Consider the following 15,946-nt stretch of genomic DNA (forward strand, 5'->3'; position numbering starts at 1 on the left):
TCAATAAAATGTCAAGATTTAGTTATGTTTTCACAGCAACACCAATGTACTATAATTCCCCAAATTGGATCCATAAAAGTATGTACTGTAATTCATATTACCAAAGTCATATACACTGTATAAGAAAAAATGTTACACAAACATGAGCCAATACTAAAAAAACCTATAGTTAAAGAGTGCAAAATAAAACCCACTACAACAATCAAAATTTCATATTTGGATATCACAGGAACAAAGGACCTGTCATTCCTGTTTTTGTTTCCTCTTAGCACTTTGCAGGCTAGCATTCTCATGAAATATTGGTTTACAGAGAGATCTGCCCAACAAAGAACAAAATTCTGCTGTAGTCGCCTGACATTCTCAAACATTTTAAAATCTAAAATCATTCCTTACATAAGCCACAAAATCCAGCATCTGAAAAATAATGCTTAATAAAAGCCACAAGTTTACCAATAAAGCTGAAAATTTTCAAAACTAAAAGAATAGTAAAAAGTATGATATATGCTCAAAATCATTTAAAACTTTAAGGAAGAGGTTAAGATCAACAGAAATTTAAATAAAATGACTTTACCTTAATCTTAAAGATGATAAAAAACCAACAGACACTACAGTAAGATGATGCGCTGAATAAATTACACAACCATGAGGCTACTGCCAGAAAAGCTTTGTTATTCAAACCAAAATATATTAACAGTTGTGATTAGCCTAGAGTAGATATAAGTGCAGTTTCAGGTAATACCAAACGACTGAAGTATTCAATTGTGTCAAATGTACTTAACTTGGTATCACTATCATATATCAGTTTATAAATACTATAACATTTCCTAATCTATACTTCTAATATAACTTGAGAAATACATGCACTAATGTCACTTAGCAATCTAAAAAACAAAGTTACATCAGTACAGTATTGATTAGGATGCTGGTGTTATATTTATGCATGACTGTAATTCTGCCTGAGTCAATAAGAGGAGGAGGATTAAAATATATGCAAAAAAATTTTATTCGATAAAGTAAAACACACACATCTGGCACTACTATTCTTTACTTTCCTATAAATATACTGACTGAATCCATATGCCAAAAGAAAATAAAAATGTTACAACTTGTAAAATAAGCCCCAAAAAACAGAATCATCATTAACATTTCCCTTTGAGAAGCTAGACATTAAATTATTCATTTCCACTCTATTTCCATCTTGTGAAACTCAATACCTAAACTACCATCTGATCTAAATTTTCATCTCTCCTACTTTTCCATGAATTTTTATGCCTTTATAATGACCTACCTCACTAAATTCCATGTTTACTATAGTAAGCTTCTCTTGACTGATTTTTCCTTATTCCTTTGCATAATAAGTCCAACACAAAAGTATAGACATTAAAGCTTAACTTTAGTAAAACTAGGAACATAAACTATGAATTCTTAAGGTTACTGAATTCTGATGATCTTTTATGCATACAGGACTTATATTTCTGAAATTACTATATAAACAAAATTGTAATTGAAACCCCTTTCACTGGGACATGTAAAGTATGAAAAATACAAAGCATTTCACCATTTCACTTACTAAATTTTACTAAACTATTGTGCAATGTATTTTCATTGAACTTCTATTCTATAATGACAAAACTGTTAACAAATACTTTTGGTGAAAAAGAAAAAAATCTATGTGATATTCTTAAAAGGACTTCCTCAATCTGCACATATCCCTGACCAGTAGCATGTTGATATTCTGCACCCTATGCTGTATCATTTACAGAGTGTACAGATACAAAAGTTATTAACATACTCCCCGTTTAAAACAAAAACCAATGGTCAGTCAGTACCAGTTTCTCTCTTGTGCAAAATGTATAAATATATGAGAGAGAGAGAGAGAGAGAGAGAGAGAGAGAGAGAGAGAGAGAGAGAGAGAGAGAGAGAGAGAGAGAGAGAGAGAGAGAGAGAGAGAGAGAGAGAGTGGTGTGTGTGTGTGTGTGTGTGTGTGTGTGTGTGTGTGTCCCAGTAAACTCATCTAAAATCTGAATCATAATGATAATATAAAATATTTCTTTATATTTTTAACTCATATTAATGGAGGGGGAAATTATTAGGACTTAAAGACATAAATAATAACACCTGCTAATAAATTGCCTGTTGAGATCATTAATTTAAAACCTGCACCATCATCTAACTTCAGACAAACCACAAAGCCTTATTCTACTAATTATAAAAGATGAACAAATGCAGCAGAGCATCAATGAAAGGGATGTAAATGTGTAATGTTTTTAATAACCAGCATAAAGAATAAGAAATAATATAATTATCACAATAAAAGAAACCATACAAATGATGCCCAAGTCCAACGAAATGATGACCATCAAGCCACTTGCTTTACTTGCTTGCTTGAGGCAGTTCAACAGTCCAAATGAATCATTATCTACAACACCTTTTATATTGAGTCCAATGTTACCGTAATCTACCAGATGCGAAGGTACTGATGATAATAGGTTCCATGTTGAGGGATGACATAACTTGCTTAACTCATTACTAATGTGAACATTAAATTCATGTTGCACCTTCATCAATGGAACTTCTAAGTGCATTTTCAATTCACTTCTCAATCCAGTCAAGCCTGTACATCATTGATAATAAAAATAGATTTCAACTTCTGCTCATAACAAAGTCAATGCTACATTCTAGTAGTACAGAGTAACCCAAATGTGAAGGACTACATAATCAAATATACACGGTAAGTCCTAGCTGTAAATAATATTAATGGACCCTTTACTACAAGTAAGCTTTTTTAAATGATTCTAACATTTACTTGTGTATACATATATAACTGATTTCCATTTAAAATAATGAATAGTATAAAACAATAGTCAGAGAAAATCAAACATAACCTTAAAAGTTAATAAATTCAAATCATGATTCTTGTCTTCTCTGAATATTTGTAAAAAGAGGTTTCAGATGACATTTTTTTTGAAATTCTTGATAAGTAAAACAAATTAGTTGAAGAGATATTGATATGGTAACTGAAAAAAATACACTTTAAAATATCAAATAACTTCTATATTCCATAGAAGCATCCATCTTATTTTACTTACTCCTCATGCTTGATGTGATTGGAAGAGCCAATAGCTAAATTATATATTACTACCATAAATCAAAGCCTGTTAAGGTGCAACTTTCCACCATTATTCAGTCTATTACATTAGCTTTTTTTTCATCTCCTGATTTGGTGACTTTGCAATGGTCCTCTCACCTGTTTTCATATTTTGATTTACTGACTTGGCATCTTTCAGAAAGATAATAAAATTTACTATTTCAATACTTACCTGGGGTTCACCTGGCTTTCTCTACGAAGTTCGTTTCTATTGGTCTATTGTTGAAAAAAAAAAATTGAAGTTCCCATCCTATCTCCCCTTAATTCCCTTTCCCCCCTTGGATATAATGGTTTTGTATGGCATCTGTGGTGTTCTATGGCAAACAATCTTGACAAGAGCACTTGATACACAAAGTCAACTTTGATTCAGAGACCTCTTGACATCACTAATAAGTGGGAAGAGGAGGGTAAATCAGATGAACCCCAGGTAACTATTGAAAGACTGAAATTTGTTATTAAAATAATGTTCATTACAATAAACCATACTTGAATCCAACACTCTGAAGAAGGTGAGTGAGGGAAAGAGATAAAAACAAACCATTAACGTAAACTAAAACTTTCTAAGCCACCCTGATGAGCTCAATTTGAATTTCTCAATATCTCATGAATTTTCCTCGGAAAGATAGAGGAACCCTTTCTTATCCTTTTGTAATACATGATTCCAGATTGAGAAAACTAAATAAAATATGCCACGAGGGACTGAAAATCACTCTTGGTCCAGAAGCTGGATGGATATAATGATCAGAACTCCCAATTCCATTCTAGTAATAAAAGGAATCATGCATATGTATTCTGCTACTTTCTTTTTTCAAAATCAAGGTCCAAGCCTCACTCAGCCTATCTATATCTTAAGCTTTCCTATATCTCACAGTTTTTGATCTTATAAAGCAAACACCTAAAGAAAAAAATTGATCAAGCAGATCAGCTTAGAAAATCAGAACTGTCAAGTTTCTCAACAATTATAAACATTCACAGAGAAAATAACACTAAAAATTAGTTGCCATTACTATTACGAAAATCACTAGCATGAAAAGGCTATCCCTGAGGTAGTTGCTATAACCTCCTATACTTTTGGATAATCTAGAGCCATCATTGCATTGGCCTCATCATGAGTGAAATGCTAAGACAACACATGGTTGGGCTAGGGCTTGGAGGAGTCTTTCTCTCTCTCACAAAAGATATCTAAAATGCCCCATAGGTAAGAATTTCTTTTGGAGCCCTAAAACTATTCACTGCACGGCTTACGTACTGACTGTAATTATTTTTCTATGAACATAATAAGCCAAAGCTGTGTAGCACACTGGAGCTGAGTCCTATTGCTATAATACTTCTATACTATTATATGTTGTCAATAACACTGGTCTGCCTGATTGCTATCTTAGAAAAGGCAGCAAAAGATCCGGGCAGTGTCATTAGTTCCAAGTCATGTTTAATAATACTGTACATGGATCAATAACTTCATCCCCTTATAGACTAGAGACCTTTGGTTCAGAAACCGTAGTGTAATACTCTGTAGTCTCCTCAGTAGGCATTATTGTATTCCTAATAACTTTCCTAGTTGATGGGCTTCAGTAGACTTGACTGTACAGTACTCCTAATAACCATCCCTCATTGATGGGCCTCGTCAGACCTGACTATACCCTACACTCAATTTTTTATAATGAGGCGCATTTGCACTGACTCGCAGCGGTGCCCTTTTAGCTCGGAAAAGTTTCCTGATCGATGATTGGTTAGAATTATCTTGACCAACCAATCAGCGATCAGGAAACTTTTCCAAGCTAAAAGGGCTCCGCTGCGAGTCGGTGCAAATCTGCCTCGCTAAAAAAAATTGACTATAGTTGATGTGTCAATACCTAAAAGTTTGATATTCTTCAACTACTAAAGTATGACAGAATAAGTAACACTCTCCTTATGGTCTGTATCAAAGGGTGGGAAACTAACAAAACTGAATCCTATATGGAAAGATTTTATTCTCTCTTGCTGCTTCAAAACACTGCTACAGAACCCTTTAAGAAAAATCTTTACAATTACTTACCTCACACCTATACCTCTAACAAGGCAAGGTAAGCTATACTACGGGGTAAAAGCTTAAGTTCAGACTACAGTAATATCTCCCCAGTATAATGTTAGTTTGTTCCAAGAGACCTGACATACTGTAAAGCTATTTTCAAAGTAGATTGGATTTTTGTCCTATACAGTATACAGTAGTGACTTAGCCTATACTGTACATCCCTTATTAATGAAAAAGTATGTACAGTAGTACCTCAGTTTATAGGTATCTTTGAATACTGTACCGCATTAGCAAATCAGGTTATGAGCATACAAATTCAAATTGGTTTACAAGCAATGCATTATTCTACGAGCAAAAATATTGCTTTGTATGGGTTTTTCGTGGACAAGTACAGTACTATGAGACTAAGATGCTATGTGCAAAAAGCAGTTGTGCAGTGCCATATGCCCTCTATGCAGTGTTTAGGCCAAGTTCATATGATTTCTATGTCATTTTGTTGCCTTAACTCGTATCCATTTCCTGCTTAGATCTTAACTCGTGCAAGCTTATTTTTAACTGTTCTTTGTAGAGTTGTGACCACGTATTCTTTGTCTAATTATGATCGCTATTGTTCATTGTCAAGTTGACAGTATAAACTCAAGACAATGGTCCCCTAGATAATTAAGAAAGCCAGCAATAAAAGATGATTACTGTAGAAGCAAAAAAAAAAAAAAAAAAAAAAAAAAAAAGAGAAATAATCGAGAAGCAGGAAGAAGGTACGCATATGGCAGACCTGGTTAAAATGTACAATCATACCACATCAATGATTTGTACGGTTCCTAAGATAAAGAAAATATCATATCAACTGATGCTGCAAAGGGGGTGCTGACATTGACGAAACAACAGGCATAAATTCTTATTTTTAGTGTTAGGAGGTTTTACGAAAGATTTTCTGAAAATTGAAATTCAGCTAAGGGGTCTTCTGCACTTATCAAGTAATTAAGAGTTAGTAAAATAACAAGCATGTAGTTGTATGGTTACAGTCATACCGACAACAATTTTATTAATTAAGATTTGGTAAAACACAATGAAGGTACCCAGTTTCAATGTATATAATATAAACATTCTGAAAAAAATATTTCCCAGACAGTACTATGTTGGATCCTTCTCTCTGGTTACGGTGCTTTCCCTTGCCCAAACATACACCGAATAGTCTGGCCTATTCTTAACAGATTCTCCTCTGTCCTCATACACCTGACAACACTGAGATTACCAAACAATATTTCTTCACCCAAGAGGTTCACTACTGCACTGTAATTGTTCTGTGCCTACTTTCTTCTTGGTAAGGGTAGAAGAGACTCTTTAGCTATGGTAAGCAGCTCTTCTAGGAGGAGGACACTCCAAAATCAAACCATTGTTCTCTAGTCTTGAGTAGTGCCATAGCCTCTGTACCATGGTCTTCCACTGTCTTGGGTTAGAGTTCTCTTGCTTGAGGGTACATTCAGGCACACTATTCTTAATTTCTCTTCCTTTTGTTTGTTAAAGTTTTTATAGTTTATATAATAAATATTTATTTTAATGTTGTTACTGATCTTAAATATCTCATTTTTCCCTGTTTCCTTTCCTCACTGGGCTATTTTCCCTGTTGGGGCCCCTGGGCTTATAGCATCCTGCTTTTCCAACTAGGGTTGTAGCTTAGCAAATAATAATAATAATAATAATAATAATAATAATAATAATATGACATAAAACATAAACAAAACAACTTTTTCAATACAATCAGAAGTCTTTCACAAGAGGAAAAGTAAGCACCCTGATGATGGGCAAGTGCGTAGGATAAAAAATTATATTCCAAAGTACAGGTATTTGGAAGAAAGTTTGCTCAATGGCTATATTTCACAAATAAAGATAAAATGAACGTCCCACAAATGAAAAGCAGAATTATGCTACTGATAACTCCCTATCTTTATTTCTTTGGATATTGTGCCTTAATTTTAATGGTTGAAAAAATATGGAAAAGTTATTTGGAATTTTGAGATGGAAAGTATTATTAGTTTATTGTCAATGCTCACCTGGAACAATAAAACAACTCTTGACATCAACAACTCAAATGTGAATTCTAAAAATTCTTAAGCTGTTATAGAACTAGGCATACAGTAATCTTCATTCTTATTCACTATAATTTTAATAAAAATATCAATATAAAAATATTCTGTCAGGGCCATTGACACCAATGTGAAAAACCTTGCACGAACAAATGTTAGTACAAAAATCATATAAAAATAGAAAACAATTAGTAAATACTAAAATTACAGATAGAATAAAATGATAAAAGTAAAATCTCTTAAGTATAAATTCTATTATCTAAAAATAAAATATATCATTGAAACAAAAACATATACTATAAACTAAATCTCTCTGAAGAGCAGCTTCATTAACAAATTTTATTAATTCTACTACTAATATAACATACATTCTCTTCAAAAACCCTGGCGAGAATGTGTCCTAATTTCTACTTTGTGGTTTATGAGGAAACAACCTCTGATGGCAAGCAAAATGCGCCAGTAAGATTTTATAGATCCGTCAAACAATATTCACTCTTTCACTGGTCACCCTGATTTTGTATATTGTCTAGATATTTTCTATCAATTGAATTTCTCAACATAAATTATAAATGGTATTACAGAGGAACTAACAGATTTTTGTGTTTACATAAAAAAAAACTGAGACTCGTCATCATCATGACATGTACACTATCTCAAATCAAACTGTTTTCATTAAATTTATGTACATGAATAAATCACTTCCATTGTAATGTGATGTTCTTATTTTTGGAGGAAAGTAAAGTACTACAGCTTTATAACTAAAAAAAAACTCATACAAATCTATTATTCATACTGTATTAAGTATGATTAACCAATACTCAACTAGGAGCAAAATCTGGCTTGTAACAAATTTACAAAAAATATAGCTATGCATATGAGAGAGAGAGAGAGAGAGAGAGAGAGAGAGAGAGAGAGAGAGAGAGTGTTATTAGGATTTTCAGATGTCACAAAAACATTTTAGTTCATCCGCAAAGACACCATTTGTTCTTGCACAGGGGAATTAACTTGTTTAGAGAGTTTTTATGATCTTTTCTAACTTATTCTTGAACTCATTTACCATATTACTCACTACGTGTACTGAAAGTTTGCTCCATGTATTTGATATTTTGTATGTTAAGAAATTATCACATTGAGTGGTGCTGTATCTTTTCAATTCCAGTTTGTATCCATTACTTCTGGACTGATATGTGCTAAATGTGAAGAGGCTTTTGTAGTCTACATTTGTTATTCCTTCAAGAAATTTCAATACCTTTATTAACTCTCCCTTTAGTAGTTGAGTTTTTAGATCAAATACATTCATACGTTCCATTCTCCATCTATGTCAAAATTGTCTTAGAGTTAGGGCTAGTTTGGTGGCCATAGCTTGTACGGCTTCCAGTCTATCTAAATCCTTATGAATAATTGGAGCCCAATATGTAAATCAGAAATAAGAATGGGCCAAGGACAGATCCTTAAGGTACTCCGCTTGTAACAGCTACCCACTCTGAGACTTCTCCATTTTCTGTTTGTCAGCCAACCTTCAATCCATTCAAGCTGGCTCATCAATGATGTCTAGTATTGTAGTTTTTTATGAGGGACTCAAAAGCCAGTACATACATACATACATACATACATACATACATACATACATACATACATACGAGGCATTTAGTGCCCACATGAATCTTTATGTGATGTCCTATTCCTCTACCAAAGGAAAGTTCTCCAGCACCAGATAACACTTAATCTGACTAGGTGGTTAAGTTATTGAGTAAAAAAAAATCTGAATTGCTTTAACTGAAAACGATGTTGCAAGTGATTAAAGGTAAAAAAAAGATTGCTTCCAATGTGTTTTTGCCATTTCTTTGGAGAATGCAGACTACCAGATTCTGAAGGCAGAGCCTCTAGCTGTGGGCCAATGCATTAAAGAGCATCTAAATCTACACTCAGAGTACTGTAACTAGAGAAACCCCATGGACCAGGTTAATTTCCTGGTGCCACAAGCAAAACTTCTGTAGAATACCATCTATATCTCAATAAATGAGCTACTTATAAGCAATAGAGTTGGGTGAATGAGAGCATTTCAATATGTGAATTATATGACAATGTAAATCCTTACAAGTGAAGTCTGTTCTTTGCCCATGCAATGTAAGAGGCTCACCTTGGCTTATTGGGAATTAAAGCACAAATAATAAAAGGTTTGTGTGTAGTAAGGACATAGAAAAATCATCTACATTGAAAAAACATGTACTATTACTTGGTGATGTTTCATCTCTCTTTATTTCTTCTGTACTTGGGACACTTTCAAAGATGCAACTTCAGAGAAACAACTATATAATCTTCCTTCTAGTTACAAAATCAATTTCCTGCATTCTACATTTGTTTGCATTATCAAAGTTAGAGAAATATCTAAGGCCTGTTTTATTTATATTATCAGTCATTTAGTATGCTGCTGTCATGGTCTGATTTATAACTATGGGATTTAAAATAACGCTTATCATCATGGAGAACTGCCACTTGTAGTGGGCCTTGTGGAGTACAGTGTATATAGTAAGAAGGTTCCTTATTACATACTATTGGCTGAAAGCTGCACTGCTTTTAACCTTTTTATTTCATCTCATCTGTTCCTTATACCAAATAACACCTAGCAGCTTAGCTTCTTTAACTTTATCATGATATGACTTTTACCTCTTACTTAAAAACCAATTTTGATATCTAGCTCTTTAAGAATGTGGAAATTAAATTTAGTTGCCTTGTTATATATTTCATAATAATATTACTGACCTAAGGCTTAAGATAAAGTGAAATTCTGTAAAAAATTGTGGCATAAAGGAACTTGACTGTTACTAAAATGCATTTAAAAATATAATAGAGTTTGAAATGCTTTGTAACTATATATCTAAAACGTTCTGTAACTATATAGTACTCGAGGTCTGACAACTATTTGAAATAGCAGAGTACTTGATAATATGAAAGTTTGTGCTTGAACAGGAACACAGGTGGGGAAAGATACTGATTGGCTTGTTGGTAAAGTAGTTGGGAGACAGGAGTTTGTGTTAAAGAGTTTTTGCTAGAGGGATGATTAGAAATTGCAGAAAACAAACTAATATTTTAGAAAGGTTTCCTACATATGTAATCTTTTTGTCTTTTATACACAATAAAAGCATTCCAGTTAATTATACCAGTAAAAGTACATCAATATACATAAAGAAATGCAAAATGGGGAAAAATAAAATAAATGGGGTTAAGATGATTAGTTTCCTGAAAAGTCCAAACAATACTTAGTACTGTAATTTTAACATAAATAATTTCATTCTTTCTCTACACATAAAGTCTCTACCATAGAACTGAGTTGCCTTAATCAGTGAAACAATACATTCACACAGAAAATCATAAAGATAAGTTTAAGCCCCGTAACATTAATTTTGTATACATTTAGTGTGTATACAGCAGTCAAAGCTCTGTAACAGTAACACTTAGATTAATGGTCTTTACCAAATTAATAAAAAAAAAAATTATAAACATCTTAAAAATTTACAATATGGTAATCCTTGACCAACCAGAACTTGTAACAGAAGGCAAACTACTTACCATCCATCTCTTCATCATAATGATCTTCATCTAAGTGGGGATGGGGCTCCATTGGACGCTCATTGTTGGTACCACTATTCCCACTTACAACATTCCCACCATTTGTAGCAGTATGTACTGGGCTATTGCCAACAGTATTCTGAAAATCAGTATTATACTTGGGTCAGTCAAACTCTTGGCTGAGAATTAAAATAATAATAATAATAATAATAATAATACCTAACTACTTCATGGCTCAACTGTAAAAAGACTGTATGCATGTTGGTTTGCTTTTTCTCATGTGGACAAACTATCATCATAACTGTGCTACAGAGTGAATGTCAATAAAGCTTTCAAGAATTAATATTTCAATAGGACAGTTTCTTTAAATTATAGGATATACAAGATTTTAATTCAAAATTCTCAATTAACTAACACAATATCCACATAAAATTCCACAATATACTAACCAGTAGTATTGAAAATCTTTAAAATTAAAAGCCAGCATACAAAATGATGGAAACCTGATTATAAAGTGTATACATTTTTTTTTTTTTGCAGCATAAGTCAACCATGGAGGAATGAGTACTATGGTAAAGAATATGTATTCTGTAGAGGAAAATCTCCATGATTCTATACCCGAGATCTGAAAGACTGGTCTTTGCTAACAGGTAGTGGTCCCATATTGGAGATCAAAGAGATATCACAAATGGCATCTTAAGAACTGCTTAAGACAATGCCCTATAATTGTTATGCAAGCAATGTTACAAACAGGTTTGATAAAGCATTATTTCAACTGTGCTGGAAGGCCCCTAAACAGTCACTGTATTGATTCAAATTAGTTGAAAATCTATGATATATTGAGATATACTCAATACACAATACTTTATTTGCAAAATGTTGACCTATTATTTCTGAGGCTTTTTTTACTTTTTAACAGGGCAGGGTAGATTTTCCCAGTAATTTTCTTACATTATTCCAAATTTGGTTAGACAGCCTTTTAGTTATACAGAAGCTCGTATTCCCTTAAATATAAACAGTTGTATAGTCTAGCTCTCATTCTGGAGAAAATAGATTTAACTGATTTGCTCTAGTTCTATTTCAGATCCATTGATAGTACCTATACTTTTTTGGGACTGAAGACCTTCAATCAAGCTTTAGATAGGTCTATTATACTTCAGTTTGACATATAACAGCAACCATTGAAGGAGAAGTGTAACATCCCATGCTTTGAAAGTTACCCATGTATCATTTGTATGGCGATTGTCTTACCAATTCCTTGACAGAGCTCCATTATCCTAGGTTCTAAGTAAAAGACAAAGTAGACATAACCTTAGGAAAGAAAAATTCAAACCTCCTCTATCATATTCTACAAACATAGCTCATCATTTACCTTTAAGGGCTCAATATATTTCTAAATTTTGGTTAATGATGGAGTAAAGAAAGAAAATTCAAGTGGTTAATGAGCCTAGGTAAAAAATAAAATATACATAGAAACCTTGAATAAAATAAAAATCTAAACCTTCTATACCATACTATAAAGTTACAGATCCTTATTTACCATCAAGGGCTCAATAAATTTCTGAATTGCTATGAACGATGGATTAAAATAAAAGGATAAAGAGAGAGCATTAAATAATCCTTAAATGGAGATATATCCCTATCGTAAATTGATAGATCCATTATTTCTGGCTCAGGGCTTCTTATTCAAGTTCACTGCATGGACAACCAGCAAAGTTTTCCAGCTTGGTATGGTAATTGGTTTCCATTCAGTTAAAAAAGGAGCACAAATGCTTCATATAGTATACTGTACAGTATTTATAAAACGAAGAGTTCATGTCCAAACTTGTCAGCAGAATCTAAAGTTCCCAGCCATCACCACTCCAAGTGCTCACTATACTCTTTAACTTGGCTGAATGGATGAGAAGCTGTTCTCTTTATACAAAATAAAAAGCTCCTTTAAATAATAGAACCTTCCAAAATACAAGTCCAACTACATATTATACTCCAACAAAAGTGTGAGAATAGGAAATCAAATCAGCAGTAACAAAGCAAAAGGAGAGGAAGGTACACAACTGAGATAAGTTGAAAACTGACCCAGACTGTGTACATAAACTGAACTTAAAAGATATCTGTGAAGACTTTACTAAGCCTTCATACTCGGAATTGGTATAAAACATACCGCATACTTGAAGACATGGCAAACGAATATTACTCCTGCATTAGAAATTTTTCTCTTAATGAAAAAGCAAATAAATTCCCTTTCCTTTCCTAAACCCGATGTCTTCTATAAAAATAAAAACTTGAAATTACCATACTACTTTTACCAGTCTTATCAGTTGAGAATATAAATCCCAACACAAAGTACTGAAAGGATAATATCAATCAAAACACCAAACATTCCCCAGAATAGACAGCTCTTAATCTGTCAACTTGAGTTTCAAATAAGAAAGGAATATAACTGGTCCATCCAATTATCTAACAACGTTGAAAGAATTTTATCTAAGCTCGTACAAAGGCTGAGCTTGCATTGGAGAAGATTTAAAAATGATAATCTTATATATACATTAGCCTCTTTCGTGAGATTCATCTACTAAAGTTCAGTAATAACACACTTTTATGTTAGTTCAACATACATCAGTTCTGATTTTATGTCCCTCATCCTTACTGAATACAAAACTAAAATCCACTTTATGATATTTTACCCGACCCTATGTTGGTTTCTATATTGTACATTAATGAGGAAGTGCTATTCTGTACAGAACTGTACTTCACATGGAAGATTATTAATATATACATCTGGGTTTTACAAAATGATGGCAAGTTGTATAGTATATACATTTTCTGGGTCGACCTGTGACGGCCAGTGAAAAGGGTCCTTCTTTACACTTTTCTAATATAAATCTTCCAAATATACTAGAGAAAGATAAAAGCATGGAATGCAGAGGTTACTACCCTCGCGCGGTCACCTTGTGGGTGTCGTGTATACAACAAGGGCGTGTGAAAACCACTATTCACAGGCTGTCTTCCATTTAGATAATCCCTTCATCAAAGAGGAGGGCCGTGACAGGCCCTAGCGAACACAGTTGGACTACCCCACCGACACCTACTACTCGCGGCCTCCAGGTCATCCTTCTGTTTTGGACTTGCCCGCTAAGTCGTTAATTATTTTGTTCGGTGTTTTTCGCAAGTGATTGTCGTTAATTCAACATGACTGACGTTGCTACTTCACCTTTACCAATGTTAAGTACCATAGTTTGTTTTGACAGTTTATTTCAGTACTGGGCATTTGTTCTTTTTCCAGTATTGTGGATTTTAGTTTTGGAAGAGGTTGGCCATTTTGGTTTTGTTCGATTCGGTAATTTTTCAAGTTAATATTGCATAGTATATACATTTTTTGCATTCCATACATGTATATACTGTATAAGGAACATATAAGCCACTTCATAAGGAGAAAATCAACTTACATCAGATCTCTTGACACAAATTAATAACGTAGGGTGGAGTATTATTGCACTGCACTAACCTGAACATATTTTTATTGGGGAACCATGAGATATCGAATCCTTCACAATAGTTATTCAAAACCCCGGGCTTTTCCTGTGCAGCAATGCTAACCAATCAAGCATGTAAGCTAACTTAAAATGCAAGAAACACTTATCACAATCTGAAAAGGGATACTTCTTGAAGAAACAACTGCGATGGAGAAATTTAAGAAGGGGAAACTCTTAGCGTGCTACTTACCATTAACCGATATATTGTTTCATCACTTTTTCGACAAGTTTTTGGGGGTAAACGTCCATAAAAGGAGCTTTAGAGAAGTAAAATGAACATCAGGGGAGGTTCAAAGAAATAAAATAAATCAAAGTTTTCTTTTCTTACCTTGGAAGAAGGCTGATCTGGTCGTGGAGTATTTGGGGGCTCATGATTTGTATACGGAGTAGGACCAGTTGGGAGAGGCTCAGTGTGCGTTGGTAAGTGAGGAGACCATGTTTCCACTAATTTCTGTCGCCCTTCTGGACCCATTCGAGTTAATTCCGTTTTTAACAGAGCTTGAGCTGCTTCTCTCACCTGAAATTAATATTCTACATCAAATTTTATCATCTATAAGTAATAATGAAAATAGTAAAATATAACTTTTGCATTACACTGCCTAAGTAGGTAGTAGGTTGGCCAGGGCACCAGCCACCCGTTGAGATACTACCGCTAGAGAGTTATGGGGTCTTTTGACTGGCCAGACAGTACTACATTGGATCCTCCTCTCTGGTTACGGTTCATTTTCCCTTTGCCTACATACACACTGAATAGTCTGGCATATTCTTTACATATTCTCCTCTATCCTCATACACCTGACAACACAGATTACCAAACAATTCTTCATCACCCAAGGGGTTACTGCACTGTAATTGTTCAGTGCCACTTTCCTCCTGGTAAGGGTAGAAGAGACTCTTTAGCTATGGTAAGCAGCTCTTCTAGGAGAAGGACACTCCAAAATCAAACCACTGTTCTCTAGTCTTGGGTAGTGCCATAGCCTCTGTACCATGGCCTTTCACTGTCTTGGGTTAGAGTTCTCTTGCTTGAGGGTACACTTGAGCACACTCTCCTATCTTATTTCTCTTCCTCTTGTTTTGTTAAAGTTTTTATAGTTTATATAGGAGATATTTATTGTTGTTACTCTTCTTAGAATATTTTATTTTCCTTTTTTCCTTTCTGCACTGAGCTATTTTCCCTGTTGGAGCCCCTGGGCTTATAGCATACTGCTTTTCCAACTAGGGTTGTAGCTTAGTAAGTAATAATAATAATAATAATAATAAACAAGTTGGTGATAAATAAAGTACAGTAACTGTAAATTTAATCATACAAAAGCCCAGGATTAAAAACACAAGGTACTATATGACTGTAACTATTCTTCTGCTACAATAAAAATTGGGAATAAAGTGCTGTAGTATACATAGCACAATAAGACTTCTTTTACAAGTGAAAAGATATAAAATTCGTTTAAAAGAAAGCTATCGTATCAAGTTAAGTGTTATTCAGGGGAAATTTTAAACACCTTAAAATCTGTAAAGACGGTTTCCTAAACTAATTTGTTTAGTAATTAAGTTGTTGCATTAAATCACTTTCTAACACTTGTAATACACTCTAAAAAAAAAG

General features: G+C 33.6%; 1 protein-coding gene across 5 annotated transcripts in view; it reads right to left on the minus strand.

Annotated features, from left to right (window-relative positions):
• Window positions 1–15,946, minus strand: part of Rbcn-3B (WD repeat-containing protein Rbcn-3B) — a 307,575-nt gene that overhangs the window by 67,048 nt on the left and 224,581 nt on the right. For all 5 annotated transcript variants that reach the window (XM_068378881.1, XM_068378884.1, XM_068378883.1 and 2 more), the window contains 2 exons: window positions 14,675–14,863; window positions 10,814–10,952 (listed from right to left, as the gene is read on the minus strand). In XM_068378881.1, the coding sequence (XP_068234982.1) occupies window positions 10,814–10,952; window positions 14,675–14,863 (328 nt within the window). The remainder of the gene's footprint in view (window positions 1–10,813; window positions 10,953–14,674; window positions 14,864–15,946) is intronic.

This window comes from Palaemon carinicauda, chromosome 8 (genome assembly GCF_036898095.1).
Source record: "Palaemon carinicauda isolate YSFRI2023 chromosome 8, ASM3689809v2, whole genome shotgun sequence".
Classification (NCBI taxonomy): Eukaryota; Metazoa; Arthropoda; class Malacostraca; order Decapoda; family Palaemonidae; genus Palaemon; species Palaemon carinicauda.